The 27,984-nt window shown below is 34.3% G+C and overlaps 2 protein-coding genes across 6 annotated transcripts in view; both read left to right on the plus strand.

Moving 5' to 3' along the window:
* The window catches only part of LOC142238526 (beta-glucuronidase), a 90,695-nt gene extending 70,683 nt beyond the window's left edge, over window positions 1-20,012 (plus strand). For 3 of the 5 annotated variants that reach the window (XM_075310208.1, XM_075310209.1, XM_075310206.1), the window contains exons 2-11: window positions 6,740-7,146; window positions 7,215-7,381; window positions 7,445-7,590; window positions 12,360-12,724; window positions 12,803-12,975; window positions 18,757-18,900; window positions 18,970-19,054; window positions 19,120-19,296; window positions 19,357-19,495; window positions 19,557-20,012. In XM_075310208.1, the coding sequence (XP_075166323.1) occupies window positions 6,757-7,146; window positions 7,215-7,381; window positions 7,445-7,590; window positions 12,360-12,724; window positions 12,803-12,975; window positions 18,757-18,900; window positions 18,970-19,054; window positions 19,120-19,296; window positions 19,357-19,495; window positions 19,557-19,756 (1,986 nt within the window). In that variant the 5' untranslated portion in view covers window positions 6,740-6,756 and the 3' untranslated portion in view covers window positions 19,757-20,012. The remainder of the gene's footprint in view (window positions 1-6,739; window positions 7,147-7,214; window positions 7,382-7,444; window positions 7,591-12,359; window positions 12,725-12,802; window positions 12,976-18,756; window positions 18,901-18,969; window positions 19,055-19,119; window positions 19,297-19,356; window positions 19,496-19,556) is intronic. The other 2 variants (XM_075310207.1, XM_075310210.1) reach the window with 1 other exon arrangement.
* A 4,887-nt stretch (window positions 20,013-24,899) lies between these two features.
* LOC142239196 (zinc finger HIT domain-containing protein 3) lies at window positions 24,900-25,619 on the plus strand. The gene is made up of 3 exons (XM_075310965.1): window positions 24,900-25,057; window positions 25,123-25,292; window positions 25,353-25,619. Exons 1-3 carry the CDS (start codon window positions 24,993-24,995, stop codon window positions 25,529-25,531), a joined length of 414 nt encoding a protein of 137 aa, XP_075167080.1. The 5' UTR covers window positions 24,900-24,992; the 3' UTR covers window positions 25,532-25,619.
* Window positions 25,620-27,984: the final 2,365 nt, after the last annotated feature.

The raw sequence follows: 27,984 nt of genomic DNA on the forward strand, positions 1-27,984 counted from the left end.
ATCCCCAACTTGTGAGTAGTTCAAACTTGGATCATCTCCAATGAATTTTACATGGGCTTTGTATGAGACAGAAGTACTGCCTTTTCGTATCCTTTGCATTTCTTTGGAAGTTGTGTCTTGGAAGTTTATTTGGATGAAGAACTTTAAAAAACTAAAAAACAAAAACTATTTTTTTGCCTATTTAAATTTTTGCTTTTATCAGCACACACATAAACATATTTTTTGTCTAAAATCAAGAAATTTAATGATCCAATTAATTTTTAATTGACATATTTTCAATCACAGAAATGATAGTATCAACTAATAAATTATAAATTATAATTGATAGTATCAATTAAAAAATTAAATGAAAGTCAATTAAAAAATTAATTGATCCAATTAAATACCTAATACTATTAATTTTTGTGATTGATTTTTGTTTCAATTAAAAAATTGTTGAATCAATTAAAGTTTTAATTGAATATTTTTTAAAACTCAATTAAGACAATAATTGGAAAATTTTTCGTGAAATTTTTTCTGTGTATTTTTCTTACACTTGTAACATTCTACATTATCTAATTTTTACAGTTTGAAAAACTTTTTCGCTCCGTCGTCTATTGGAACCAGAACAGAACGCCTTAGCACACTCAGTTACAAGCGTCATCGAACACGACGCATCGAAACGTCAATTCAAATGTTTGTGATATGATCGTAATATGACACCAAGGCATTCCAACTACTTCTCGAGATGTTTTTTATTTTTTGAATGAAAAAATAAGTAACATAGGTTCAAATCTCGTCAGTGCCAAACATTTTTTATCATTTTTTTTATTGTTTTATGTTCCGATCCCAGATTTGTCTTGCGGAACTTCTTAGAGAAGCAAATTTGGTACGTGGTGTTTATATATGCACGCAGAGAAGAAACATGATTGTCACAATCATATTCGAAGAGCAAAATAATATGATAGGAGCTATTTTTGCGGCGACCATGTAACATTTTCACCTGCAACCATGTTAGCTCAGTGAACATAGTTATAAGAAAAATAAAATTGTTCTAATCTAAAATGTTATTATATTGATAAAAAGAATTTTGTTTGAATCAAAATAAAATGGTCACGATCTAAAATGTTATGGTATTCGTCAAAAATGTTTTTCTTCCAGTTGAAAGAACATGGTCACAACCTAAAATATTTTGATCTTTATGAAAAAACTTTTTTCATCGTCGAAAAAAGGACGCCAATTGAGAAAAGAAAACACAAAATTAACTTTATTTATTTGTTTTTATTTATTTATAAACTAATTCATTGTTTATTTGCATTTATAATGTCGTGCAAGCAAACATCACATATTTTTACACTCTATTTTGGTTCAATTTCAACAATAAGTAATCATTCCATATTTACTTCGTGCCCATCAAATTTAAAAATTCAGGCATCATGTAACTGCAAATAAAAATAAATTATCCATAAGCAAAATGCAGAACAAAAACCAGGTAAATTTTTTTCAATTACACTTTCCTTTTTTGTGTTCACATATAACCACGTGCCACTTCTGAATAAATAAATTAACACAAAACACAGTAATTCCGTATTCTCCGTCCATTCGAAGTAACAATCAACACGCGACTGACGCGCAAAATGAAAATTATGTGTACCTACTCAATGTTTTTATAAAATTCTTTTTGCTGCAAAAAAGTTAAAAAATTAAATGGTCACGAAAAAATATACATGGTCTTTATAGCCATGTAATGGTTCTAGACATGTCTATTCCTAACCTATAAAAATACTTTTTTCTCTGCAAAAAAGTAAAAAAATTGAATGGTCAGGTACATGATTTCCCGACCATGTAATGGTCTCAAATTCTATCATTTAAATAATAGAACATGTTTGCGGCATTTGAGAACCATTTAAATGCTTATTGCCAATATATATTTTTCTCCGCTCGAAAATTATTTTTACAAAGACAAAATACATGGTTTTCGCGACAATTACATACTCTAGATAAGCATTAAATGTATGCGGCAACCATGTCCAAACATGTTTTTTCTGTGCGTGTGGGCTCTAACTTCCATGCAAAAATTGGCCTATATCGGCCCATATTTATTTATTGCCCCCATATAAACCGATCCCTAAATTTTGCTTGCGGAACCTCTAGGAGGAGCAAAATTAATCTTAAGTAGGAGTTTCTACACAATCCATGGTGGAAGGTACGTAACTTCACGCAGAGAAGAAACATGATTGTCACAATAATATGATAGGAGCTATTTTTGCGTCGACCATGTAACATTTTCACCTGCAACCATGTTGGCTAAGAGAAGAAACATGATTGTCACAATAATATGATAGGAGCTATTTTTGCGTCGACCATGTAACATTTTCACCTGCAACCATGTTGGCATGGTTCTAAGAAAAATAAAATTGTCCTCATCTAAAATGTTTTTATATTGATAAAAAAAAAAAAAAATTTTGTTTCCATTAAAAGACAATGGTCAGGATCTAAAATGTTATGGTATTCGTCAAAAATGTTTTTCTTCCAGTTAAAAGAACATGGTCACAACCTAAAATGTTTTGATCTTTATGAAAAAACTTTTTTCGTCGTCGAGAAAAGGAGGCCACTTGAGAAAAGAAAAAACAAAATTAACTTTATTTATTTGTTTTTTATTTATTTATAAACTAATTCATTGTTTATTTGTACTTATAATGTCGTGCAAGCAAACATCACATATTTTTAAACACTCTATTTTGGTTCAATTTCAACAATAAGTAATCATTCCATATTTACTTCGTGCCGATCAAATGTACCAACGCAAACATCATCAAAAAAGTTAAAAAATTAAATGGTCACGAAAAAATGTAAATGGTCTTTTTGGCCATTTAATGGTTCTAGACATGTCTATACCTAATCTATAAAAATACTTTTTTCCCTGTAAAAAATTGAATGGTCAGGTACATGATTTTCCTGACCATTTGATGGTCTCAAATTCTATCATTCAAACGATAGAACATGTTTGCGGTATTTGAGAACCATTCAAATGCTTATTGCCACCATACATTTTTCTCCGCCCGAAAACTATATTTACAAAGACAAAATACATGGTTTTCGCGACAATTACATGCTCTAGAAAAGCATTAAATGGATGCGGCAACCATGTCCAAACATGGTTTTTCTGTTCGTGTTGATTATGCTTGCGGATCCTCTAGGGGGAGTAAAATTCATCTTAAGTAGAAGTTTCTACGCAATCCATGGTGGAAGGTACGTAACTTACTTGTTTTCGGTGCACATTTTTGTAGAAATATATTTTTTCCCTTTAAACTCAATAAAAATTTTAAATTTCTAGTCATTTGCAAAACCTTCTCAAATGAACTTCCATGGAAGTGAAAAAGTCAACAGGCACAAGTTTAAATCCCAACTATGGTGAAATGTTTAATTTTATGTTCATATTTGTTTACTTTTTTGTTGATCTTCTACTCTTTTTGCGATTTGGTGCAAAAGAACTTCATCGGAAGGGGAATAAATTAATGGAGGATTCGGGAAAAGAAATTTTTGTGGAACCACTTTCAATTTCTTTTTTTTTTTTGCTGGACGAGTTAAAGGGTGATACGGTCAAAATTTGGTCAATATAAACTTGACATATTTCTTTCAATTTTGCATTTAAAAAACCTGAACACCCCTCATTTTGAAGGTGTGTGTGTGTGTAGAATGTTGCTCCTATTTTGATTTTGGAATTCACTCTTCAGTTGTCAAAATGCCGTCCAAGCAAGAAGAGCAGCGTATCAAAATTTTGCTCGCGCATCGCGAAAATACGAGCTACTCGCACGCAAAGCTGGCAAAATCGCTAAAAGTTGCCAAATCAACCGTTACAAATGTAATTAAAGTGTTTGGGGAACGTTTGTCGACAGCCAGGAAGTCTGGATCGGGGGGAAATCGAAAACCGGAAGCCGCTGAGACGACAAAGAGAGTTGTCGCTAGTTTCAAGCGAAACCCTCACCTCTCTCTCCGAGATGCCGCAAATAAGCTGGGTGTATCGTCTACAACCATGCATCGAGCCAAAAAACGAGCCGGACTATCGACTTACAAGAAGGGTGTGACTCCAAATCGCGATGATAAACAAAACACGACGGCCAAAGCGCGATCCCGGAGGCTGTACACGACGATGCTGACGAAGATTGACTGCGTGGTAATGGACGACGAAACCTACGTCAAAGCCGACTACAAGCAGCTTCCGGGACAGGAGTTTTATGCGGAAAAAGGAAAGGGAAAGGTAGCAGCTATTTTCAACAGCGTTGTCAATTTAGCTTTTTTCCCGCTAGATTTGGCTTTTTTTGAAGACGTTTAGCGGGAAAAAAATGCATTTAGCTTTTAGCTTTTTTTCTGGCTTTTTTTCATGACCCTTTTAGCTATTTTTGGCTTTTTTTATTTTCTACATGTTCCTATTGAAATATGGATAAAACTTCGTTTTTATCTAAGTCTTGCTGCCAGAATAAGGTTTTCCGTATATTTCAAAGCTCAATTGAAGCCTTAATAATTATTCCAGCCATTTTGCAGCAAATACACCTTGTTGTAAAGTTTTTTCCTCGTATTCATAAAAGTTATCGTAAACTTTAAATCTACTATTACCATACAAATTCCTTATATAAACTGTCAGTAAATTATCAGGAATAATAGCATTTGACTCGTTATCCTCGTTATCCAAAGATCTTTAAAATACGAACGCGAATTTTGGTTATAATAGCATTTGTGAATTTCTCTTATATAAACAGTTTTCCTTGTCCAAAAGCCGATAAAGTCGTTTTGTCCTTCTAGTTAAGTGATTCAACTTAAAAATGGGTATCTTTTCATGAAAGAAGGCTAGGGTCAATTCTAAGAAATTCTTAAAATTAATTAAATAGTCTTTAAATTTGTGGAGTTTTTGTATCTTGACCACAAACCAAAATAGCGTTCAAAAATAGAAGAGGTTTTTCAACATTTTATTTTAAAAACGTATACACAGAATAATTTCTACTTAAAGTCGAGACTGAATTTGGAAATTTAAGTTGTCGTTAGCACGTTTTTAAAGCACTGTGATAGCTCATGAAGAAAAAGCTGAAAAAAACGAATAAATTCAAATTTGACTCTGAAACAATACCAAAATCATTAGTGTACAAAATCTTTGGACCTAACATAGAAATAATTAAGGAAATAAAGTTTTGAATGTGGTATTATTTTTTTTAACATCAAAAAAATGCCATAAAAAATTCGTAGTGATAGGATCAAAACAAATCTGCTATTTATTAATGGAATGGATTTACATTTACGAAAATTGGACAATAGGTTTGTATGGGAAATTTTCGAATAAAAGTTATTCAATATAAACTTGCAAGACAGTTAGAATGGGTTTTAAATATATGACATAGATTTTCTTACAGTCTCACAGAAATGGAAATAAAATGAATACAATTAAAATAATATGCATTTTAAGTGAAATAAAGCCTTTAAGTTTGTTAAATTTCAATCAAAAATGTGACTTTTGATACAAAAAAATTTAGCTTTTTTTCTAGCTATTTTTTAACATTTTTTAGCTTTTTTTGGCTATTTTTTTGTACATATCTAGCGGTTTTTGGTGAAACAATTCTGGCAACGCTGATTTTCAAGCACATAAAACTGTCAAAGTTCGCAAAGAAATATCTGGTTTGGCAAGTCATCTGTACCTGTGGCTTGAAAAGCAGCATTTTCATAGCTTCCGAGACTGTCAACCAAGAAATTTACGTGAAAGAGTGTTTGAATAAACGTCTGCTGCCTTTCCTGAAGAAACACGGTTGTTCCGTACTGTTTTGGCCGGATTTGGCATCTTGTCATTACGGTAAAAAGGCCATGGAGTGGTACGCCGCCAACAACGTGCAGGTGGTTCCCAAGGACAAGAACCCTCCCAACACGCCAGAGCTCCGCCCAATTGAGAAATACTGGGCTATTGTCAAGCGGAACCTAAAGAAGACCAAAAAAACTGCTAAGGACGAGCAGCAGTTCAAGGCAAACTGGCTTTCTGTGGCGAAGAAGGTGGACAAGGTGGCTGTACAAAATCTGATGGCAGGTGTTAAGCGTGAGGCCCGGCAATTCGGATTTGGAAAAGCGAAAGCCTAACTGAATATTTTTCCTGAATTTTATACTAATTGAACTTGAAAAAGAAATTTAATTTGATTTTTTAAATAAACGATTTCACCGATTTACACGCGTTTTCCCTTGGCCAAATTTTGACCGTATCACCTTTTAAGCGATCACAAAATCACAAATTTTTTTCCTTCCGGTTGAAATTTTGAACGTGATGTTAGTATATATCCTCTAACAATACTGCAAAAATGGATTCATAATTAAACGATGATCGCGTGATACAACCAACCTGGAAAGAAATAACTTTAAACAACAACTAAATTCTCAGATTTATGGTTATATATACTCACATAGAAAGTTGGATTCTTTGTTAGTTTGATACTGAATTTCGTATTGTCTTAGTAACGATTTCGTTTGGTACTGAATCCAATATCGATTTTGTAATGGCATAGTAAAGAATTTATATCTTGGACTAATAAAACATGTTTCTCTTTAAATGTTGGTCGTTGCAAAAACAAAAAACAGAAACGATTCAGAAAATCACATCTGTTCTAAATTAGTTGTTTCTTTCTCATATACCATATCTTATCAGAAAAAGAGCCTAATTTGAAATAAATTATAATGAATTATTAATTAATAAAATTTTGGTTAATAAATTTAATCTTTGTTTTTGCAGCATTATCATTGATTGCCATGGGCGTTATTGGTTTTTGCATCCACTATGCCATAGCACTGGTAATATTAAATAAAGAGATTACACCAAGCGTCGGTATGCTATATCCAAGAGAATCAGAGACCCGCGAGGTTCGCTCCCTAGATGGATTATGGAATTTTGTAAAATCGGATCCCACCAATCCCACGCAAGGTGTACGGGACAGATGGTTTGCCGATGACCTAAGTCGTGTGCAGGAAACTATTCCAATGCCTGTTCCGGCCAGTTATAATGATATAACCACCGAAAATGATCTGAGAGATCATGTGGGGACTGTATGGTATGATCGAAAATTTTTTGTGCCACGTTCGTGGGCAGATAAACAGAGAGTATGGTTGCGATTTGGTAGTGTTCACTACGAGGCATTTGTGGTAAGTGTTGGCAGAAAAATACATGATTGAAATCAATCCATAAATATTCATATTGTGCCCTCCAATAGTATGTTAATGGCGAAATGGCGGTACGCCATGAAATGGGTCACTTACCATTTGAAGCAGAGATAACGAATTTTGTGAAATTTGGCGAAGAGAACCGTATAACGGTAATGTGTGATAATGCCCTTATACAAACCACTGTGCCTCAGGGTAAAATTACCGAAGTAGCCAGGTATAGTATTTTTTCGATGTTTTTTGTAAGAATATATGTTAAGAATTGTATTCCATTTGACAGAGATAATGGCGTTGCGATAGTACAAACATATTCATTTGATTTCTTCAATTATGCTGGTATTCACCGATCTGTGCATTTATATACAACACCCTTGACATATATTGAAGAAATGGAAATAACCACAGACTTGTCAAAGGATAATAGTGGTACGTATCAAAATATCTATCTTCCATATATGTACACTGAAGAAAATTTTAAGCGGTAGCAACGATTTATTGTTTTTACAAACGATTTTGATATAGATTACGAGCGAGAAATTTTTACATTTCTCTTTTAAATTTGAGTATTGCTTACTTGATATGGAGAATTAAAGTCGTTAAAAAGATATTGAATCTTCGGATTAAAGATAAAAAGCTTTAAATATAGAATAAGATTTACTTTGAGGCATTTGTTAATATATCGCAAATAGAGAATAGAAATTAGATAAATCAGCTCTCTACCCTAACTTTAAAATTATAGAACCTAGATTTAAAGCTTGATAGATTCCTAAGAACCAACATCTTTGGCTTGGAAACAATACTAAAATCTTTAAAGGGAGGCCTAAGTCTTTAGATCAAAGTAAACTTGTAAACTTTGAGTATATTTGTAGCTTTAATGTCATCCAATTTTAAGACGATTACAACGATTGTTTTAAAATTTTTGACAAATTGATAATAAGTAAAGATACCCATTTTAAAGTGATATAACTATTAACAAGTATATACGGCCGTAAGTTCGGCCAGGCCGAATCTTATGTACCCTCCACCATGGATTGCGTAGAAACTTATACGAAAGACTGTCATCCACAATCGAATTACTTGGGTTGTGGTATCTTAAAACTTCTTAACATCGTTTTCTAAATTGTGAGTTAGTCCATACGTGGTATATATTAGACAAAAAAGTTATGTATAGTTAAGTCTACAAATAATTACGAATCGATGTGGAGTTTTTGCACAGTACGTAGGGAGCCAGAATTGAAATATGGGGGTCGCTTATATGGGGGCTATCTACAATTATGAACTTGATATGGACCAATTTTTGTGTGATTGGAAATCGATTTATCTGAGGGATATATATAACTATAGACCGATATGGACCTAGTTAGGCATGGTTGGTAACGACCATATACTAGCACAATGTACCAAATTTCAACTCACTCGGATGATTTGGCTTGGTACATTGGTTCCTCCAAGAGGCTCCAAAACCAAATCTCGGGATCGGTTTATATGGGGCTATATATGATTATGGACTGATATGGACCACTTTTGGCATGGTTGTTAAATATCATATACAATCACCACGTTCCAAATTTCAAGCAGATCGGATGAATTTTGCTTCTCCAAAAGGCACCGGATGTCAAATCTGGGGTTCAGTTTATTTGGGATCTATATATAATTATGGGCTGATAGGAACCAATTCCTGCATGGTTGTTGGATACCATATACTAACATCACGTACCAAATTTCAACCGAATGGGAAGAACTTCCAACGGGCTCTGGAGGTAAAATCTGGGGATCGGTTTATATGGGGCCTATATATAATTATGGACCGATACTGACCAATTTTTGCATGGGAGTTTGAGGCCATATATTAACCCCACGTACCAAATTTCAACTGAATCAGATGAATTTTGGTCTTCCAAAAGGCTCCGGAGGTCAAATCTGGTGATCGGTTTGTATGGGGGCTATATATAATTATGGACCGATGTGGACCAATTTTTGCATATATGTTAGAGACCATATACTAACACCATGTACCAAATTTCAGCCGGATCGGATGAAATTTGCTTCTCTTAGAGGCCCGCAAGCCAAATCGGGGGATCGGTTTAGATGGGGGCTATACATAGTGGACCGATATGGCCCATTTGCAATACCATCCGACCTACATCAATAACAACTACTTGTGCCAAGTTTCAAGTCAATAGCTTGTTTCGTTCGGAAGTTAGCGTGATTTCAACAGACGGACGGACGGACATGCTCAGATCGACTCAGAATTTCACCACGACCCAGAATATATATACTTTATGGAGCAATATTTCGATGTGTTACAAACCGAATGACAAAGTTAATATACCCCCCATCCTATGGTGGAGGGTATAAAAAGGGTGGCTTGTTCACAAATGTTATTACAAAATCAAAAATTACTAATTGTTTGACCGGAGTGAATTTCAGCAAACTACTGACTTTTCAGCAGTATGTCTGATGTTCCAAAATAGCAGATTGTTTGCAGTTTTAGCTAGCTAAAAAGCAGTATTTTGTTTGCTGAAAAACAGCAGACAGCGTTTGCTAGTACCAGCAGTAGTTTTTCAATGAGTATTCCAGATAGGTTAAAAGAGAACCAATAATGTCTATAACTATGATAGGAAAAGTTCGACCACCACGAATTATATACGTACACCCAAAGAAATTTGTCAGTAGAAACTGCAGAAAAGTCTGCTAAAACAGCAAAAAGTCTGCTGATAAAGGGAAAGCAGTTTATTTGCTGTTTGTTTAGCTGAAACAAATAAAAATGTCAACTTAAGGGCTATCGTAACACAATTAATAGAATATTTTATGAAGATCTATAGTATTTGCCCAAAAATCTGGGTACTATTTATCAAATTGAGACATAACAGCAAACAAAATATTTGCTGATCGCATTTAGGAGCTTGTAAGTACATTACAGTGCAAAAATATACCAAAAGCTCTTTTTATACCCACCACCATAGAATGTTGATGGGGGTATAATAAGTTTGTCATTCCGTTTGTAACACATCGAAATATCGATTTCCGACTATATAAAGTATATATATTCTTGGTAAGGGAGAAATTCCAAGACGATATAAGCATGTCCGTCTGTCTGTCTGTTGTAATCACGCTACAGCCTTCAATAATGGCACTATCGTCCTGAAGTTTGGCACAGACTCGTGCTTTGTTTGCAGGCACGTCAAGTTCGAAGATGGGCTATATCGGTCCAAGTTTTGATATAGTCCCCATATAAACCGACCTCCCGATTTGGGGTCTTGGGCTTTTAAAACACGTAGTTTTTATCCACTTTGCCTGAAATTGGAAATCTAGAGGTCTTTTAGGACCATCAAAGAGTGTGTCGAAAATGGTGCCTATCCGTCCATGTTTTGGTATAGCCCCCATTTAGACCGATTTCCGGATTTTGCTTCTTGGGCGTCTAGAAACTGTATTTTTTATCCGATGTGTTTTAGGACCATCAAAGAGTATGTCGAATATGGTGCCTATCGGTCCATGTTTTGGTATAGCCTCCATATAGACCGATTTGTATTTGTATTTACAACCTGATTTGCCTGAAATTGGAAATCTAGAGGTATTTTGGGACAATAAGGTTAGGTTAGGTGGCAGTCCGATGTATCAGGCTCACTTAGACTATTCAGTCCATTGTGATACCACATTGGTGAACTTCTCTCTTATCATTGAGTGCTGCCCGATTCCATGTTAAGCTCAATGACAAGGGACCTCCTTTTTATAGCCGATTCCGAACGGCGTTCCACATTGCAGTGAAACCACTTAGAGAAGCTGTGAAACCCTCAGAAATGTCACCAGCATTACTGAGGTGGGATAATCCACCGTTGAAAAACTTTTTGGTGTTCGGTCGAAGCAGGATTCGAACCCACGACCTTGTGTATGCAAGGCGGGCATGCTAACCATTGCACCACGGTGGCTCCTGGGACCATAAAGAGGTGTGTCGAAAATGGTCCGTATCGGTCCATGTTTTCGTACAGCCCCCATATAGACCTATCTCCAGATTTTATTTTTTGGGCTTCTAGAAACTGTATTTACTATCCGATTTGCCTGAAATCTAGAGGTATTTTATGACCGTAAATAGGTGTGCACAAAATGGGATGTATCGAACCATATTTTGGTATAGCCCCGATATAGACCGATCTCCCGATTTTACTTCTTGGGCGTCTAAATACTCTATTTTCTATCCGATTTGTTTGAAATTGAATATCTAAAGATATTTTAAGAACACAAATAGGTGTGTCGAAAATGGGGAGTATCGATCCAGGTTTTGATATAGCTCCCATATAAACCGATCCCCCGATTTGGGGTCTTGAGCTTCTAGAAACCATAGTTTTATATTCGATTTGTCTAAAATTGGAAATCTAGATGTATTTTAGAACCACAAATATATATGCAGAAAATGGGGTGTATCGGTCCATGTTTCGGTGTAGCCACCTTATAGGCCGATGTCCCAAATTTACTTCTTGGGCTTCTAGAATCGTAGGTTTTATCCAATTTGCTAGAAATTAGAAATCTAGAGGTACTTTAGGACCATAAAGATGTGTGGTATAGCCCCCTTATAGACTGATCGCCCGATTTTACTTCTTGGGCTTCCAGAATTCGTAGTTTTTTTCCCAATTTGTCTGAAATTGGAATTCTAGAGGTATTTGAGGAACATTAAGAGGTGTGTCGAATATTTTTAGTATTGGCACATGTTTTGGTATAGCCCCGATATAGACCTACCTCCCGGATTTATTTCTTGGGCTGCCAGAATCTGTAGTTTTTATCCACTTTGCCTGAAAATGTAAATATACCGGTATTTTAGACCCTCGAAATTTTGTATCGCATTTATTTTTACCGGTCCATTATGTAAGACATTGATCGATCGACCGATTTCACTTCTTGGGGTATATCAGGAGTAAAAAGTAAAATTTCCATATTTTACTCCTCGTTATCATTTAAAAAATGGCGGTAAAATCTATAGATTTAAGATTTCAAATCAAGGCTTTTTTCATCATTTACACGATATTTCTCTAAAATTCAAACAAAATTGGTTCTTATAAATCCAGAATCTGATCTAGTCTTCATAGGTAGAATCTTTAAATTTAAATAAACAACAGACATCGACTGCTATTTTTAGCAGACTTTTTCTTATGAGTGTAACTACATAACAATAAATATTCGAATAATTTCTCTCATTCTAGTTGGATTTGTCTCGTACAAAGTCAAAACTAATGGTACTGCCTCAAACGAAGCTGAAAATAATTTATATGTGCGTATTCAACTCCGCAATAAAGAAGGCGTAATTGTGGCCAATGAAACGTCCAATAATGAACTTAAGGGAGTTTTAGAAGTTCAAAAGGTTATGCCTTGGTGGCCGTATCTTATGCATCCTGAACCTGGTTATCTGTATCAGCTGGAAGTATTTTTACATGGTGTTGATAATGTACTTCACGATGTCTATCGCATAAAAGTGGGTATAAGAACGTTAAGTTGGAATAATACCTCGTTCTTGATTAATGGCAAACCAGTGTATTTCCGGGGTTTTGGCCGACATGAAGATTCCGATGTAAGTTAGCATTTATATTTACATTTTTCAGAAGTTTTGATCTAATCTTGAATGGGATTTTAATTTCGTGTTTTACAGATCCGTGGAAAAGGCTTAGATTTGGCTTTGATGACACGAGATTTTAATCTACTGAAATGGATTGGTGCTAATGCTTATCGTACTTCCCATTATCCTTATTCCGAAGAATCAATGCAATTTGCCGATGAGAATGGTATCATGATAATCGACGAATGTCCCAGTGTTGATACAGAGTAAGTTATTTGAATATATGACTCTCGTGGAATAATCGTTTAATTAAATAGTTAATTTTGCTGAAAGAGCAGTTTCTCATTGCTGCAATACCATATATTTTTAGTTGTAATAGCAGTAGCCAATTTGCTGTTTTAGCAATCGAATGGGGATTGTAATTGGAATAAAAGGATGGTTGATTTTTCGATTTCCTTCCCTTTTCAATTTAATTTCAACCTTCCGTTACTAATGTTAGTATCAATAAGGCGATAGATAGAGTGAATAAAAATCAACACACATTCTTCGGAGAGGTTCAAACAACACGTAATCGGAACGTTGAAACTCAATGAAGAGGAACGATAACCTCTAGATGGCCTATAGAAGAACCATAGATACTAGATCACCGCAGGGAATTTTGTTACTCAAATTTTGTCAAAATTTTATTTTGTCAAAATGTTATTTCTCTAGAAAATTTTGTCAAAATTTTATTTCTATTCAAAATGTGAGCACCTCTTACTTGGAGAGGAATATTTGCATAATCTACCAAAAAATCAAGAATTCTACCAATCTACCAAACAGTAACCAATTTATCATTTTTGGTAGAATTCTACGAACTGTGGCAACCGTGATGGGAAACTCCCAATAATACAGTCTGCATACGACAATCCAGATATGATGAAATCCAGTTGATAAATGAAGTGGAGAGGTCAATCTTATCCAATAATATGTGAAGTAAATTCCAATAGAGTCGTAATAGTGGATAATAACTTTCTGGCATGTATGCAAAACCGAAGAAACGATCTAGTTAACCTTCTACAATATCCCACTTCAAAAGGACTTTATGAAGCGGAGTAATAAGAAAAATCCATGGGATCCCATCAGGGCCTACACTTTTAGAAGCATTAACTCCCTGCAAATATCTAAAAAAAATCACGAAAATTTTTCCAATCAAAGTCTTAATTGAGTTTTAAAAAATATTCAATTAAATATTTAATTGATTTAACAATTTTTTTTAATTGAAACAAAAATTAATAGTATCAATCACAAAAATTAATAGTATCAATTAATTTTTTAATTGACAGTCAATTAATTTTTTAATTGATACTTTCATTTCTGTGATTGAAGACATTTCAATTAAAAAATTAATTGGATCAATTAATTTTGTAATTGAATCAGAAAAAAATTGTTGTGTGTAGACACGGACTATATGTCAAAGAGAGGAACGTCCACTAGACCCAATGACTGAATCTCGTATGGATAGGCATCATCCAAGTCAAAATCGTGACGTACATAATCCAACAAAGCAATCCGCAATGGAGCTATCTCCAAAATAAAATACGCCATCCCTTCGTATCTTCTAGTGCATAGACGATGAATAATGTTACTCCCCAATAAAATCATAAAAGGCTTTAGATCCCTATCATGATCGTCGTTAACCCTACCAATATAACGCCTATAACAAACCGTTGAGTCAATGGTATTATACCTAGTTCTCGCAACAGAGTAACAGTTTATAGCCGAACCAGATCTTTTATACCTAGTCGTGACATTCTTCAATCTTGTTAGTGCATGGGAAACCATGGCGGCATCACAGCACGGTTGGCCCAGTTGGTAGAATTCTAGCAAAAATGGTAGAATTTTTACTATTTGGTAGATTGGTATTATTATTAATATTTAGGTAGATTTTTCAACTAACAGGTTGGCTGATAAGTCCCCGGTCTGACACATAGATGGCGTCGCTAGTATTAAATGCATATTATTTTTATATAGTACCAACCTTCAAATGATTCGTGTCAAAATTTGACATCTGTAAGTCAATTAGTTTGTGAGATAGAGCGTCTTTTGTGAAGCAACTTTTGTTATTGTGAAAAAAAAAATGGAAAAAAAGGAATTTCGTGTTTTGATAAAATACTGTTTTCTGAAGGGAAAAAATACGGTGGAAGCAAAAACTTGGCTTGATAATGAGTTTCTGGACTCTGCCCCAGGGAAATCAACAATAATTGATTGGTATGCAAAATTCAAGCGTGGTGAAATGAGCACGGAGGACGGTGAACGCAATGGACGCCCGAAAGAGGTGGTTACCGACGAAAACATCAAAAAACTCCACAAAATGATTTTGAATGACCGTAAAATGAAGTTGATCGAGGTAGCAGAGGCCTTAAAGATATCAAAGGAACGTGTTGGTCATACCATTCATCAATATTTGGATATCCGGAAGCTCTGTGCAAAATGGGTGCCGCGCGAGCTCAAATTTGACCAAAAACAACAACGTGTTGATGATTCTCAGCGGTATTTGCAGCTGTTAACTCGTAATACACCCGAGGTTTTCCGTCGATATGTGACAATAGATGAAACATGGATCCATCACTACACTCCTGAGTCCAATCGACAGTCGGCTAAGTGGACAGCGATATGTGACAATGGATGAAGCATGGCTCCATCACTACACTCCTGAGTCCAATCGACAGTCGGCTGAGTGGACAGCGACCGGTGAACCGTCTCCGAAGCGTGGAAAGATTCAAAAGTCCCCTGGCAAAGTAATGGCCTCTGTTTTTTGGGATGCGCATGGAATAATTTTTATCGATTATCTTGAGAAGGGAAAAACCATCAACAGTGACTATTATATGGCGTTATTGGAGAGTTTGAAGGTCGAAATCGCGGCAAAACGGCCCCATATGAAGAAGAAACAAGTATATACGGCCGTAAGTTCGGCCAGGCCGAAACTTATATACCCTCCATCATGGATTGCGTAGAAACTTCTTCTAAACACTGCCACCCAGAATCGAATTACTTAAGTTGCGGTAACGCTTGCCGATGGCAAGGTATATTAAAACCTCCTAACACCATCTTTTTAATTGTATGTAAGTCCATACGTGCTATATATTAAATCAAAAAAGATCGACAAAGTATACATAAAATTTTGACAACATTTTCTACAGAAATAAAATTTTAACAAAATTTTCTATAGAAATAAAATTTTCACAAAATTTTCTATGGAAATAAAAATTTTGACAAAATTTTCTATAGAAAGAAAATTTTGACAAAAATTTCTACAGAAATAAAATTTTAACAAAATTTTTTATAGAATAAACTTTTGACAAAATTTTCTATAGAAATAAAATCTTGGTAGATTATTTTTGGCTCGAGTGGCCACCATGATTATGAACCGAATAAAATTTGAACAAAATTTTCTATAGAAATAAAATTTTGACAAAATTTTCTATAGAAATAAAATTTTGACAATGATGAAAATTTTATTATGAAATTTTAACAAAATTTCTCTAGAAATAAAATTTTGACAAAATTTTCTATAGAAATAAAATTTTGGTAGATTATTTTTGGCTCTAGTGGCAACCATGATTATGAACCGATATGGACCAATTTTTGTATGATTGGACCAATTTTGGTATGGTTGTTAGCGACCTATACTAACACCACGTTCCTAATTTGAACCGGATCGGATGAATTTTGCTCCTCCAAAAGGCTCCGGAGGTCAAATCTGGAGAACGTTTTATATGAGGGCTATATATAATTATGGACCGATATGGACCAATTCTGGCACGGTTGTTAAAGATCATTACTAACACCATGTTCCAAATTACAACCGGATTGGATGAAATTTGCTTCTCTTGGAAACTTCGCAAGCCAAATCTGGGGATCGGTTTATATGGGGGCTATATATAATTATGAACCGATGTGGACCAATTTTTGCATAGTTGTTAGAGACCATATACCAATATCATGTACCAAATTTCAGCCGGATCGAATGAAATTTGCTTCTCTTTGAGGCTCCGCAACCCAAATCTGGTGATCGGTTTATATGGACGCTATATATAATTATGGACCGATGTGGACCAATTTTTGAATGGTTGTTAGAGACCATATACCAATACCATGTACCAAATTTCAGCCTGATCGGATGCAATTTGCTTCTCTTTGAGGCTTCGCAAGCCAAATCTGGAGATCGGTTTATATGGGGTCTATATATAATTATGGGCCGATGTGGACCAATTTTTGCATGGTTGTTAGAGACCATATACCAACATCATGTACCAAATTTCAGCCGGATCGGATGAAATTTGCTTCTCTTTGAGGCTCCGCAAGCCAAATCTGGGGATCGGTTTATATGGGAGCTATATATAATTATGGACCGATGTGGACCAATTTTTGCATGATTGTTAGAGATCATATACCAACACCATGTACCAAATTTCAGCCGGATCGGATGAAATACGCTTCTCTTAGAGGCTCCACAAGCCAAATCTGGGGATCGGTTTATATGGGGGCTATATATAATTAAGGACCGATATGGACCTATTTTTGCATGGTTGTTAGAGACCATATACCAAATTTCAGCCGGATCGGATGAAATATGCTTCTGTTAGAGGCTCCACAAGCCAAATTTGGGGGTCCCTTTATACGAAAAAGTGGACCGATATGGCCCATTTTCAATACCATCCAACCTACATCGATAACAACAACTCGTGCCAAGTTTCAAGTCGATAGCTTGTTTCGTTCGGAAGTTAGCGTGATTTCAACAGACGGGCGGACGGACGGACGGACGGACATGCTTAGATCGACTCAGAATTTCACCACGACCCAGAATATATATACTTTATGGGGTCTTAGAGCAATATTTCGATGTGTTATAAACGGAATGACAAAGTTAATATACCCGCATCCTATGATGGAGGGTATAAAAAGTGCTGTTCCACCAAGACAATGCACCGTGCCACAAGCCATTGAGAACGATGGCAAAAATTCATGAATTGGGCTTCGAATTGCTTTCCCACCCACCGTATTCTCCAGATCTGGCCCCCAGCGACTTTTTCTTGTTCTCAGACCTCAAAAGGATGCTCGCAGGGAAAAATTTGGCTGCAATGAAGAGGTGATCGCCGAAACTGAGACCTATTTTGAGGCAAACCCGAAGGATACTACCAAAATGGTATCAAAAAATTGGAAGGCCGTTATAATCGTTATAATGAAGGGAACTATGTTGAATAATAAAAAAGAAATTTTGACAAACAAATGTGTTTTTCTTTGTTAGACCGAGGACTTATCAGCCAATTATTAAAATTTCCATAGAAATAAAATGTTGTCAACATTTTCTATATAAATAATATTTTCATAAAATTTTCCATAAAAATAAAATGTTGACAAAATTTTCTATAGAAATAAAATTTTGAATAAATTTTCTATAAAAATAAAATTTTGAGAAAATTTTCTATAGAAAACAAATTTTGACAAAATTTTCTATGGAAATCAAATTTTGACAAAACTTTCTATAGAAATAAAATTTTAACGAAATTCTCTAAAAATTCAATTTTTTTTAATTTTAATTTTCGTCTTACTTCATATTCCCTTTTTGTGGAAGTAGTAACTTTCCCTTATCGGTGCAAGCTAAAACCGTTAAAGCTCTTAAAATTCAACACATTTACAAAGTATCATACAAAGTATCGAAGAAAAAAACATTTGTTTTATACCAACCACAAGAATTTGACAAAAAAAAAAAAAAACTTGAAAATAAAATTATTAAATTTGGTAGATTTGTGGTAAAATTTTCATCAAATTTGGTAGACTATTTTTGGCATGTGTAGCAACCGTGCTCAACTCAAAGTTCAATTGGTCGACTTTAAAGGTTACAGAGAATTGACTACGACTACCGACGATTTTGACATAAAGTCGACTACTGAGTGGAAGCCTATAATTTGTTGCTGTTGCCACAAAATTTTTTCCCAGCGTGAACATTGTGCTTTTATATTTTTTCCAGTCTACTAAACTTATGTTTTTTTTTGTCATTGTAGAAATTTCAAACAGGAGTTATTGGACAAGCACAAATCATCTATGGAACAATTAATCCATAGAGATCGCAATCATCCCAGTGTTGTTATGTGGTCCATAGCCAATGAACCTCGAACAAATCAATTGAATGCTGGTTCATATTTCCAGTGAGTAAAATCTATCTTTCTAAAAACAATAGGATTTTCTTAACATTTTGAAATATATCAAATTTCTAGATATGTAGCCAACTATACCAGGGAACTGGATCCTTCCCGGCCGGTTACTGCTGCCATAGCCGTGCCTTCATCAGATGATAAAGCTGTAAGGACAATTATTTTGATACAAAATATAAGAACATTTATTTTAAATTCATTTTTAAAATTTAGGCCAAATATTTAGATATAATTAGTTTTAATCGCTACAATGGCTGGTACAGTAATCCTGGACGGTTGGACATGATTACGAAACGTGTTATTGATGAGGCCACCACATGGCACAAAAAGCACAATAAACCAGTCCTAATGTCGGAATATGGTGCCGATACAGTTGAAGGACTACATTTGGTAAGTAACGAAATTTTAAATAAAGTAGGCAAATAATATTCCCAATTTGCCTTTCATTAGTTACCCTCATATGTCTGGTCCGAGGAGTATCAATCGCAATTGTTTTCCCGTCACTTTAAAGCATTTGATCAGCTGCGCAAAGAATCTTGGTTTATAGGAGAATTTGTGTGGAATTTTGCCGATTTCAAAACGGCTCAAAGTGAGTTCATTGTTGTCTTACTGAAAATTGATAACCAACTTTTTGCGTTTGTACTTTACAGCGGTAACCCGTGTTGGAGGTAATAAAAAGGGTATCTTCACCCGCAATCGACAACCCAAGGCTGTGGCCCATCTATTACGCCAACGCTATTTTGCTTTGGGCCGTGAAGTGGATCAATGCAATTTCCCCGAAGATCTTTTCACTTACATTGCCGATGTGGGTCAATCGCGTAATGCCAAACACGATAATACCGATTTATAATTCTAATCGAAAATCTGGGGCCAAAATGCTAGTCGCTCTCTAGATCAATTCTAAACTTTCCATTGCATTTTTTGTGCTTAAAATTTTGCTAAATGTGTATTTACGTTTGTATTTTAAATAAGTTGTCCGATTTTTTATAGAATTATGTATTTATAAACTATTTATACGTATTGTATTATTATCCATGTGTATTTTCTGTACATGTATATATAAAAATAGTAAATTATAGTGAAAATAAACTATTTTTTATATTGAAGAGTTTCATGTTGGATTTTACTGCAGCATATCATTGAATTTAAATGGAAAATATGTTAAGTAAGTAAAAAATGTTGTCAAAATTTTATTTCTATAGAAAATTTTGTCAAAATTTTATTTCTATAGAAAATTTTGTCAAAATATGATTTCTATAGAAAATTTTGTCAAAATTTTATTTCTATTCAAAATGTAAGCACCTCTTACTTGGAGAGGAACCATTGTACCTCGATACTCTCGGGTATGTTAACTTTACCATTCCGTTTGGAACACATCGAAATATTTCTCTCAGACCCCATAAAGTATATATATTTTGAGTCGATCTAGCAATGTCCGCTAAACTTGCTACGACTTGAAACTTGGCACAAGTAGTTGTTATTGATATACGTCGGATGGTATTTCAAGTGGGCCATATCGGATCACTTTTACGTATATAAATCGATATCCAGGTTTGGCTTGTGGAGCCCCTAGGAAGAGCAAAATTCATTCCATCCGGTTAAAATTTGGCGCGTGGTGCTAGTCTGTCGGGCAAAGTTCACCCGATCTAGTTGAAATTTGGTACGAGGGCTCTAACAACCAATCAAAAATTGGTCGTATCGATCAGGGCTGTGGAGTCGGAGTCGGAGTCGGAGTCTTGGAGTCGGAGTCTGAAGATTTGGCTGGAGTCGGAGTCGGAGTCGGAGTCGTAAAAATTTTGCTCGACTCCGACTCCGGCTAAACAAAATTTTTTAAAACACTTCACATTTTTGTAACTAAAATAGTTTTTACGCAAATTAGTTTCCAATGCGTTATGCATTCGATCAATGTACACCATGATTGGAAATGAAAATCAACTTCCACTTACGGCTATCATTTTATGTTTTCTAGAATGTTAGACTAGCAAATGGGCTGGATCGATCCATTTTAATCCCCATATCAAGTTATTTGAAATAATTCGAACAATAATTCGAATTTATTGTTTTTAATTTTATTTTAAGGCTATATACCTACACACATATGACAGAAAAAATTGTCAAAGTTGTTTTTTATAGAAAATTTTGTCACTATTGTATTTGAATGGAATGTTTTGTCAAAATTTAATTTCTATAAAAAAATTATTCGAAATATTATTACTATAGAAATATTTTTTTCTATAGAAAATTATGTCAACATTTATTTCTATAGAAAATAAAAAATAAAACAAGTATATACAGCAGTAAGTTCGTCCGGGCCGAATCATAAATATCCACCACCATGAATCAAATATACTAATTTCCTTAGAAAATTTCATGGGGGTTTGATGACAGATCAGTTTAACCAGTTCCCATCCTGAAAATAAATGCAAAGATTTTACCTATCAGATTCCGGATTTATAAGAACTATTTTTGTTTGAGTTTTAAAGGAATCATAAACATATCCTGTAAATGTGCAAGAAAATTAAGAAAAAATACCTTGATTTGAAATCTAAAATCTATAGTACACCAGCTGTTTTATGATTACGAGAAATAATATCTGGCAAATTTACATTTATGGTAAATGCACCTTCTGTACCCTCAATATCTGAAATCGGTCTATATGGAGGCCTTACCAGCGTTGCAACAACGAATTTTTATTTTGGACCAAATTTTTCCAAAATTCGTACCAGGGGACCAGTTTTCTAATTTAAATTAATATAATTTAAAAGTTACAATTTTTCTAAAATTTTTCTTCGAAAGAAAATTTTTTCAAAATTTTATTTCTATATAAAATTTTGACCTCATTCTATTTCTATCGAAAATTTTGTCCATATTTTATTTCTATAGAAAATTTGGCCCAAATTTTATTTCAATAGATTTCATTTTAGCCAAAATTTCAATTTAGCCAATTTATATAGAAAATGTAGCCAAAGTTTAATTCTATTGAAAATTTAGCCAAAATTTAATTTCTGTAAAAAATTTAGCCAAAATTTTATTTCTATTACATATTTAGCAGAACTCTTTTTCTATAGAAAGTTATCGCAAAATTTTATTTTTTCTTAAAATTTGTACAAAATTTTTGCATAATATTGTATCCCAAAAATTTTTAAGAAGCTTATTTCTATACAAAATTTTGTTAAAATTTTATTTCTATGAAAAATTTTTTAAAATTTTATTTCTTTGAAAATTTTGTTAAAATTTTATTTCTATAGAAATTTTTGTCCAAATGTTATTTCTGAAGAAAAATTCCATTTGGTCTGACCATCGGACCAACTTCAATAATTTTTTGGGTCTATTTTTGTCCAATCGGACTAATGGGGCTACGCCAAAAACATGGAAGGATACGTACAGTATTCAGCACATCTATTGTAGTTCTAGTATATAGACCCCAAAACGGAGGGCCGGTTTATAAGGGGACTATATGAAAAACTGGACCGATACACAATATATTCGGCACATCTCTTAATGTTCCTAGAATACCTCCAGATTTTCAATTTCAGGCAAATTGGATAAAAACTACGGATTATAGAAGTCCAAGAAGTAAACTCGTAACATCGGTCTAAAAGGGGGCTATATCAAAACTTCGTCCGATAATGACCATCTTCGGCACGCCTTGTAATGGTCCTATAATACCTCTAGATTTCCAATTTCAGACAAATTGGATAAAATCTACGGATTCTAGAAGCTCAAGAAATAAAATCGGGAGTTCTGTCTATATGGGAGCTATATTAAAACATGGTCCGATAATCACCATTTTCAGCACTCCTCCTTATAGCCCTAGAATACCTCTAGGTTTCCAATTTCTGGCAAATTGGATAAAAACTACGGTTTTTATAAGCCCAAGACCCCAAATCGGGCGATCGGTTGATATGGGAGCTATATCAAAACCTGGACGGATCTAGCTCATCTTCGACATGACAAACTTATTATACCCCTGTCACCATTCTATGGTGGTGGGTATAAAAATATTTTTATGTAGAAAATTTTGTCAAAAATTTATTTCTATAGAAAATTTAGCCAAAATTTTGCTTCTATAGAAAATTGTGCAAAATTTTATTTACACAAACAATTTTCCAAAATTTCTATTAATAATTTTTTCAAATTTTTTTCTATAGAAAATTGTGCCAAAATTTTGTTACTATAGATTTTTTTATACAAAATTCATACAACATTTTATGTCGATAGAAAATTTAGTCAACATTTTATTTTTATAGAAAATTTAGTCTAAATTTTCTTTCTATAGAAAATTTTGCAGCATTTTATTTCTTTAGAAAATTTTGCAAAATTTTATTTACTACACAAAAAATTTTCCAAAAATTTCTATTGATATTTTTTTCAAAATTTTATTTCTATAGAAAATTTTGTCAAAATTTGTTTACTATAGTTTTTTTTATAGAAAATTTGGTAAAAATTTATTTATATAGAAAATTTTTTCAAACATTTATTTATATAGAGAATTTAGTTCAAATTTTGTTTCTATAGAAAATTTTGCAAACTTTTATTTACTACACAAAAATTTTTCCAAAATTTCTATTTATATTTTTTTTCAAAATTTTATTTCTATAAAACAATTTGTCAAAATTTTATTTATATAGCAAATTTTCTCAAATTTTTTCTTACTGATACTCACTGCTAAGTCGAAAACTGGTAAAAGTGACTCAAATTTTGCTATATAAAAAATTATGAATGTTTCCCAAATATTGCACGAGATTTTGTAGAAGTCTGATTTCAGATTTTATCAAAATGTAGATCTAAATACAAAGTTGTGCAGAGTATGTTACAATCGGCCCGCCCGACTTTAGACTTTCTTTGCATTTTTATTTTTTGCTATAATTGTGTTACGTCCCATAACGTTAGATTTAAATTTTAGGTACAGAGATTTTCTAGAAGTATATACAATTTTATCTAAATCGATTCAGATTCAAATTCATGCATATGGGAATATAACCCTTTATAATAATTTTCGTCCACAAATACATATACTGTCGGTATCTTCTCATATTATGATGGGTATTTATATCATTATTTTATTTATTAAACATTGCCCTAAATTTGAAATAAAGAGTTTAATTGGTATAAATGCGAAATTAAGACCTTTCTTGCACACAAAAATAAATACGATACTTTATATCGATCCATATATATACCCCATATATACCCCCTCAATAGAACTAAAATTAGTGGTACTAAAATGAGATTTAGTTATATTACCCGGAGTCGACTCCGGAGTCGGAGTCGGAGTCGAGCTGATGAAAAATGCTGGAGTCGGAGTCGGAGTCGGAGTCGAGCAAAATTGGCTCGACTCCACAGCCTTGGTATCGATCCATAATTGTATATAGCTCCCATATAAGCCGATCTTCATATTTGCGGAGCCTCTTGGAAGAACAACTTTCAAATTTATACGTGATTCCAGTATAAGCTTTATACTAATCGTGCACTAATTGATCGATTCATAACTATATAAAGCCGCCATATAAACCGATCCAAAAATTTGACTTTTGGAGTCTCACCCGATCCGGTTGAAATTTTGCCCTCTAATTACCGTGCGAAAATTGGACGATATCGTATTTTCTCTAAATAGCGTCTCAGTACTGAGAAGTTGTAGCACTCCAAATTGCTAAATTTAAGGGATGTCACCATCGCTGCAAAATCCATAACAGATCTTACCGTTTTTACGTTACGTTAGCCGCCACCGACAAAAATGGGTCGGCTTCATTCTCTGGTAGCGATGAACATAAATCCAACTTTGACATGCTGGCTGGTTATAATTTTGAAAACAATGTTAAGAAGTTTTAAGATAACTTACCATCGGCAACTGTTACCCTACTCAAGGAATTCGATTTTGGATGGCCAAATTTTCGGCCTATATACTTGTTCTGATTAGGATACATTGCAATTACTCTGTTTGGCAACGCACTCCGGTTTTTGTCTGAAATGAAGAACTTCTCACTGAAATGTGGCAACTATGTCTAAACAGCTGTTTCATCCGCATGTTTCATTTGTTTATCAACAAATTGTTTTAGAAGTTTCGTTGTATTCCAAAAACTATCATGGTTTGTATTGTGTGCCAAGAAGAAACAAATAAATACAAATGTCCCAAGTGTCTTGGTCCTTAGTAAGTAAAACTTTGTGGATTTTTATCATATTCGGTCTATTAATAAGAGTTTATTCCATCTTCAGTTGTTCTCTAAAATGCTATAAAGGGCACAAAGATTCTCCAGAATGTGTGGATAAGGTGAAAGAAAAGGATACTCACGAATCAGACAACCAAGATGAAGAAGATGAACCAACAATACATGAACCATTTAAAACGGAAGATACCGTGCCTAAAGAGAAGCTACAAATGCTTGGTATGCTAGCTTGTTTCTTTATGTATATTCAATTTATATTTTTCCATTTTGTTTTTTTAGGAGACAGCATGCACTTGAAGAATTTACTATACAATCCTCATTTAAGAAATCTTTTGACAGAAATCGATACCGCCCCCAGTGCCTGGAAGGCCATTAGAGCGGCCATGCAAGAACCGTTGTTTTTGGAATTTGCAGATGAATGTCTGAAAATAGTGGAGCCGGCTACAGAAGAAGACTGATGAATAAATTTAAGAAACTTTATACATATATTAAGAGGTAATAGATTAAACTTGCTTGTGTGTACGATCTACAAATAATGCAATAGAATGGTTTAGTATGTACTAGTGAATGGGATAACAAACAACTTGGTATGGAGTAAGTACAAAAGCCCGATAGGATATTTAATATATCCCGGTTGATAAACCTAGAAAGTATATACTACGACAGGATCGTATGTAAGAAATTTTCTTGAATATAAACTAATATAATCTGTCATTACAAATAGATGTAATGACATTATGTTAATGTCTAGATCTATTTATATTTTTTTCTTAGCATTCTCCATTAAATGGATAAAAAGTTTGAGAATATAAGGTTAAAACAAGTATATACGGCCGTAAGTTCGGCCAGGCCGAAGCTTATGTACCCTCCACCATGGATTGCGTAGAAACTTCTACTGAAGCCGATGGCAAGGTATCTTAAAACTTCCCAACACCGTAATATATACCACATAGTCCATACTAAAAAAGGCCGATTAAATACGTATATAATTAAGTTTAAAGTTTCTATATAAGTAAAATTTTGACAAAATATTCTATAGAAATAAAATTTGGAAAAAATTTCTGTAGAAATAAAATTTTGACAAAATTTTCTATAGAAATAAAATTTTGTCAAAGTTTTCTATAGAAATAAAATTTTGTCAAAATTTTATATAGAAATAACATTTTGACAAAATTTTCTATAGAAATAAAATTTTGACAAAATTTTCTATAGAAATAAAATTTTGTCAAAATTTTCTATAGAAATAACATTTTGACTATAGGCCGATATGGACCAATTTTGGCATGGTTATTAGCGGCCTTATACTAACATCACGTCGCAAATTTCAACCGGATCGGATGAGTTTTGCTCCTCCAAGAGGCTCCGGAGATCAAATCTGGGGAACGGTTTATATGGGGGCTATATATAATTATGGACCGATATGGACCAATTCTTGCGTGTTTGTTAGAGACCACATTCTAACACCATGTTACAAATTTCAACCGCATCGGATGAATTTTGCTCCTCCAAGAGGCTTCGGAGGACAAATCTGGGGATCGATTTATATGGGGGCTATATATAATTATGGACCGATATGGACCAATTCTAGCATGGTTGTTAGAGACCATATACTAACACCACGTACCAAATTTCAACCGGATCGGATGAATTTTGCTCCTCTAAGAGGCTCCGGAGGTCAAATCTGGGGATCGGCTTATAGGGGGGCTATATATAATTATGGGTCGATGTGGACCAATTTTTGCATGGTCATTAGAGAACATATACCAACACCATGTACCAAATTTCAGCCGGATCGCATGAAATTGGCTTCTCTTATAGCAATCGCAAGCCAAATTTGGGGGTCCGTTTATATGGGGACTATACTTAAAAGTGGACCGAGATGGACCAATTTTTGCATGGTTGTGTGAGACCATATACTAACACCATGTACCAAATTTCAGCCAGATCGGATGAAATTTGCTTCTCTTAGAGCAATTGCAAGCCAAATTTGGGGGTCCGTTTATATGGGGGCTATACGTAAAAGTAGACCGATATGGACCAATTTTTGCATGGTTGTTAGAGACCATATACTAACACCATGTACCACATTTCAGCCTGATCGGATGAAATTTGCTTCTTTTAGAGCAATCGCAAGCCAAATTTGGGGGTCCGTTTATATGGGGGCTATACGTAAAAGTGGACCGATATGGACCAATTTTTGCATGGTTGTTAGAGACCATATACTAACACCATGTACCAAATTTCAGCCTGATCGAATGAAATTTGCTTCTTTTAGAGCAATCGCAAGCCAAATTTGGGGGTCCGTTTATATGGGGGCTATACGTAAAAGTGGACCGATATGGCCCATTTTCAATACCATCCGACCTACATCAATAACAACTACTGGTGCCAAGTTTCAAGTCGATAGCTTGTTTCGTTCGGAAGTTAGCGTGATTTCAACAGACGGACGGACGGACGGACATGCTCAGATCGACTCAGAATTTCACCACGACCCAGAATATATATGTATATACTTTATGGGGTCTTAGAGCAATATTTCGATGTGTTACAAACGGAATGACAAAGTTAATATACCCCCATCCTATGGTGGAGGGTATAAAAATAGTTTTTTGTTTTTTCTTGCACTCTAGTATCCTTAAAAGCTCCAACAGTGGCTATTTCAACAAACACCAGATATCCTTTTTACAGGAGCCATTTTGCTGTTTGAGCAGGCTTCTTCTGTGTGTTCTGTGATGAGTTCCCCAATTTTGTTAATTGTTTTTCGGCTGCAGGCACATAAAGTTCGTAGATGGCAAACATACGGATCTATCGATTTGACTTTTTGAGCATTTACAGTTTGCTGCGGAATATTTTTTACTATTGCGGCTATATAGGACAATATACCGACATAAAAATCGCAATCTCGATGAGA

Source organism: Haematobia irritans, chromosome 5 (genome assembly GCF_050003625.1).
Source record: "Haematobia irritans isolate KBUSLIRL chromosome 5, ASM5000362v1, whole genome shotgun sequence".
Taxonomy (NCBI): domain Eukaryota; kingdom Metazoa; phylum Arthropoda; class Insecta; order Diptera; family Muscidae; genus Haematobia; species Haematobia irritans.

Bases quoted from the DNA above. Each gene is read 5' to 3' on its own strand.
- LOC142239196 (XM_075310965.1), top strand. From the start codon at position 24,993: ATGGTTTGTATTGTGTGCCAAGAAGAAACAAATAAATACAAATGTCCC. The intron at 25,058-25,122 runs GTAAGTAAAACT...TTCCATCTTCAG, and splicing joins CCCAAGTGTCTTGGTCCTTA to TTGTTCTCTAAAATGCTATA. The intron at 25,293-25,352 runs GTATGCTAGCTT...TTGTTTTTTTAG, and splicing joins AGAGAAGCTACAAATGCTTG to GAGACAGCATGCACTTGAAG.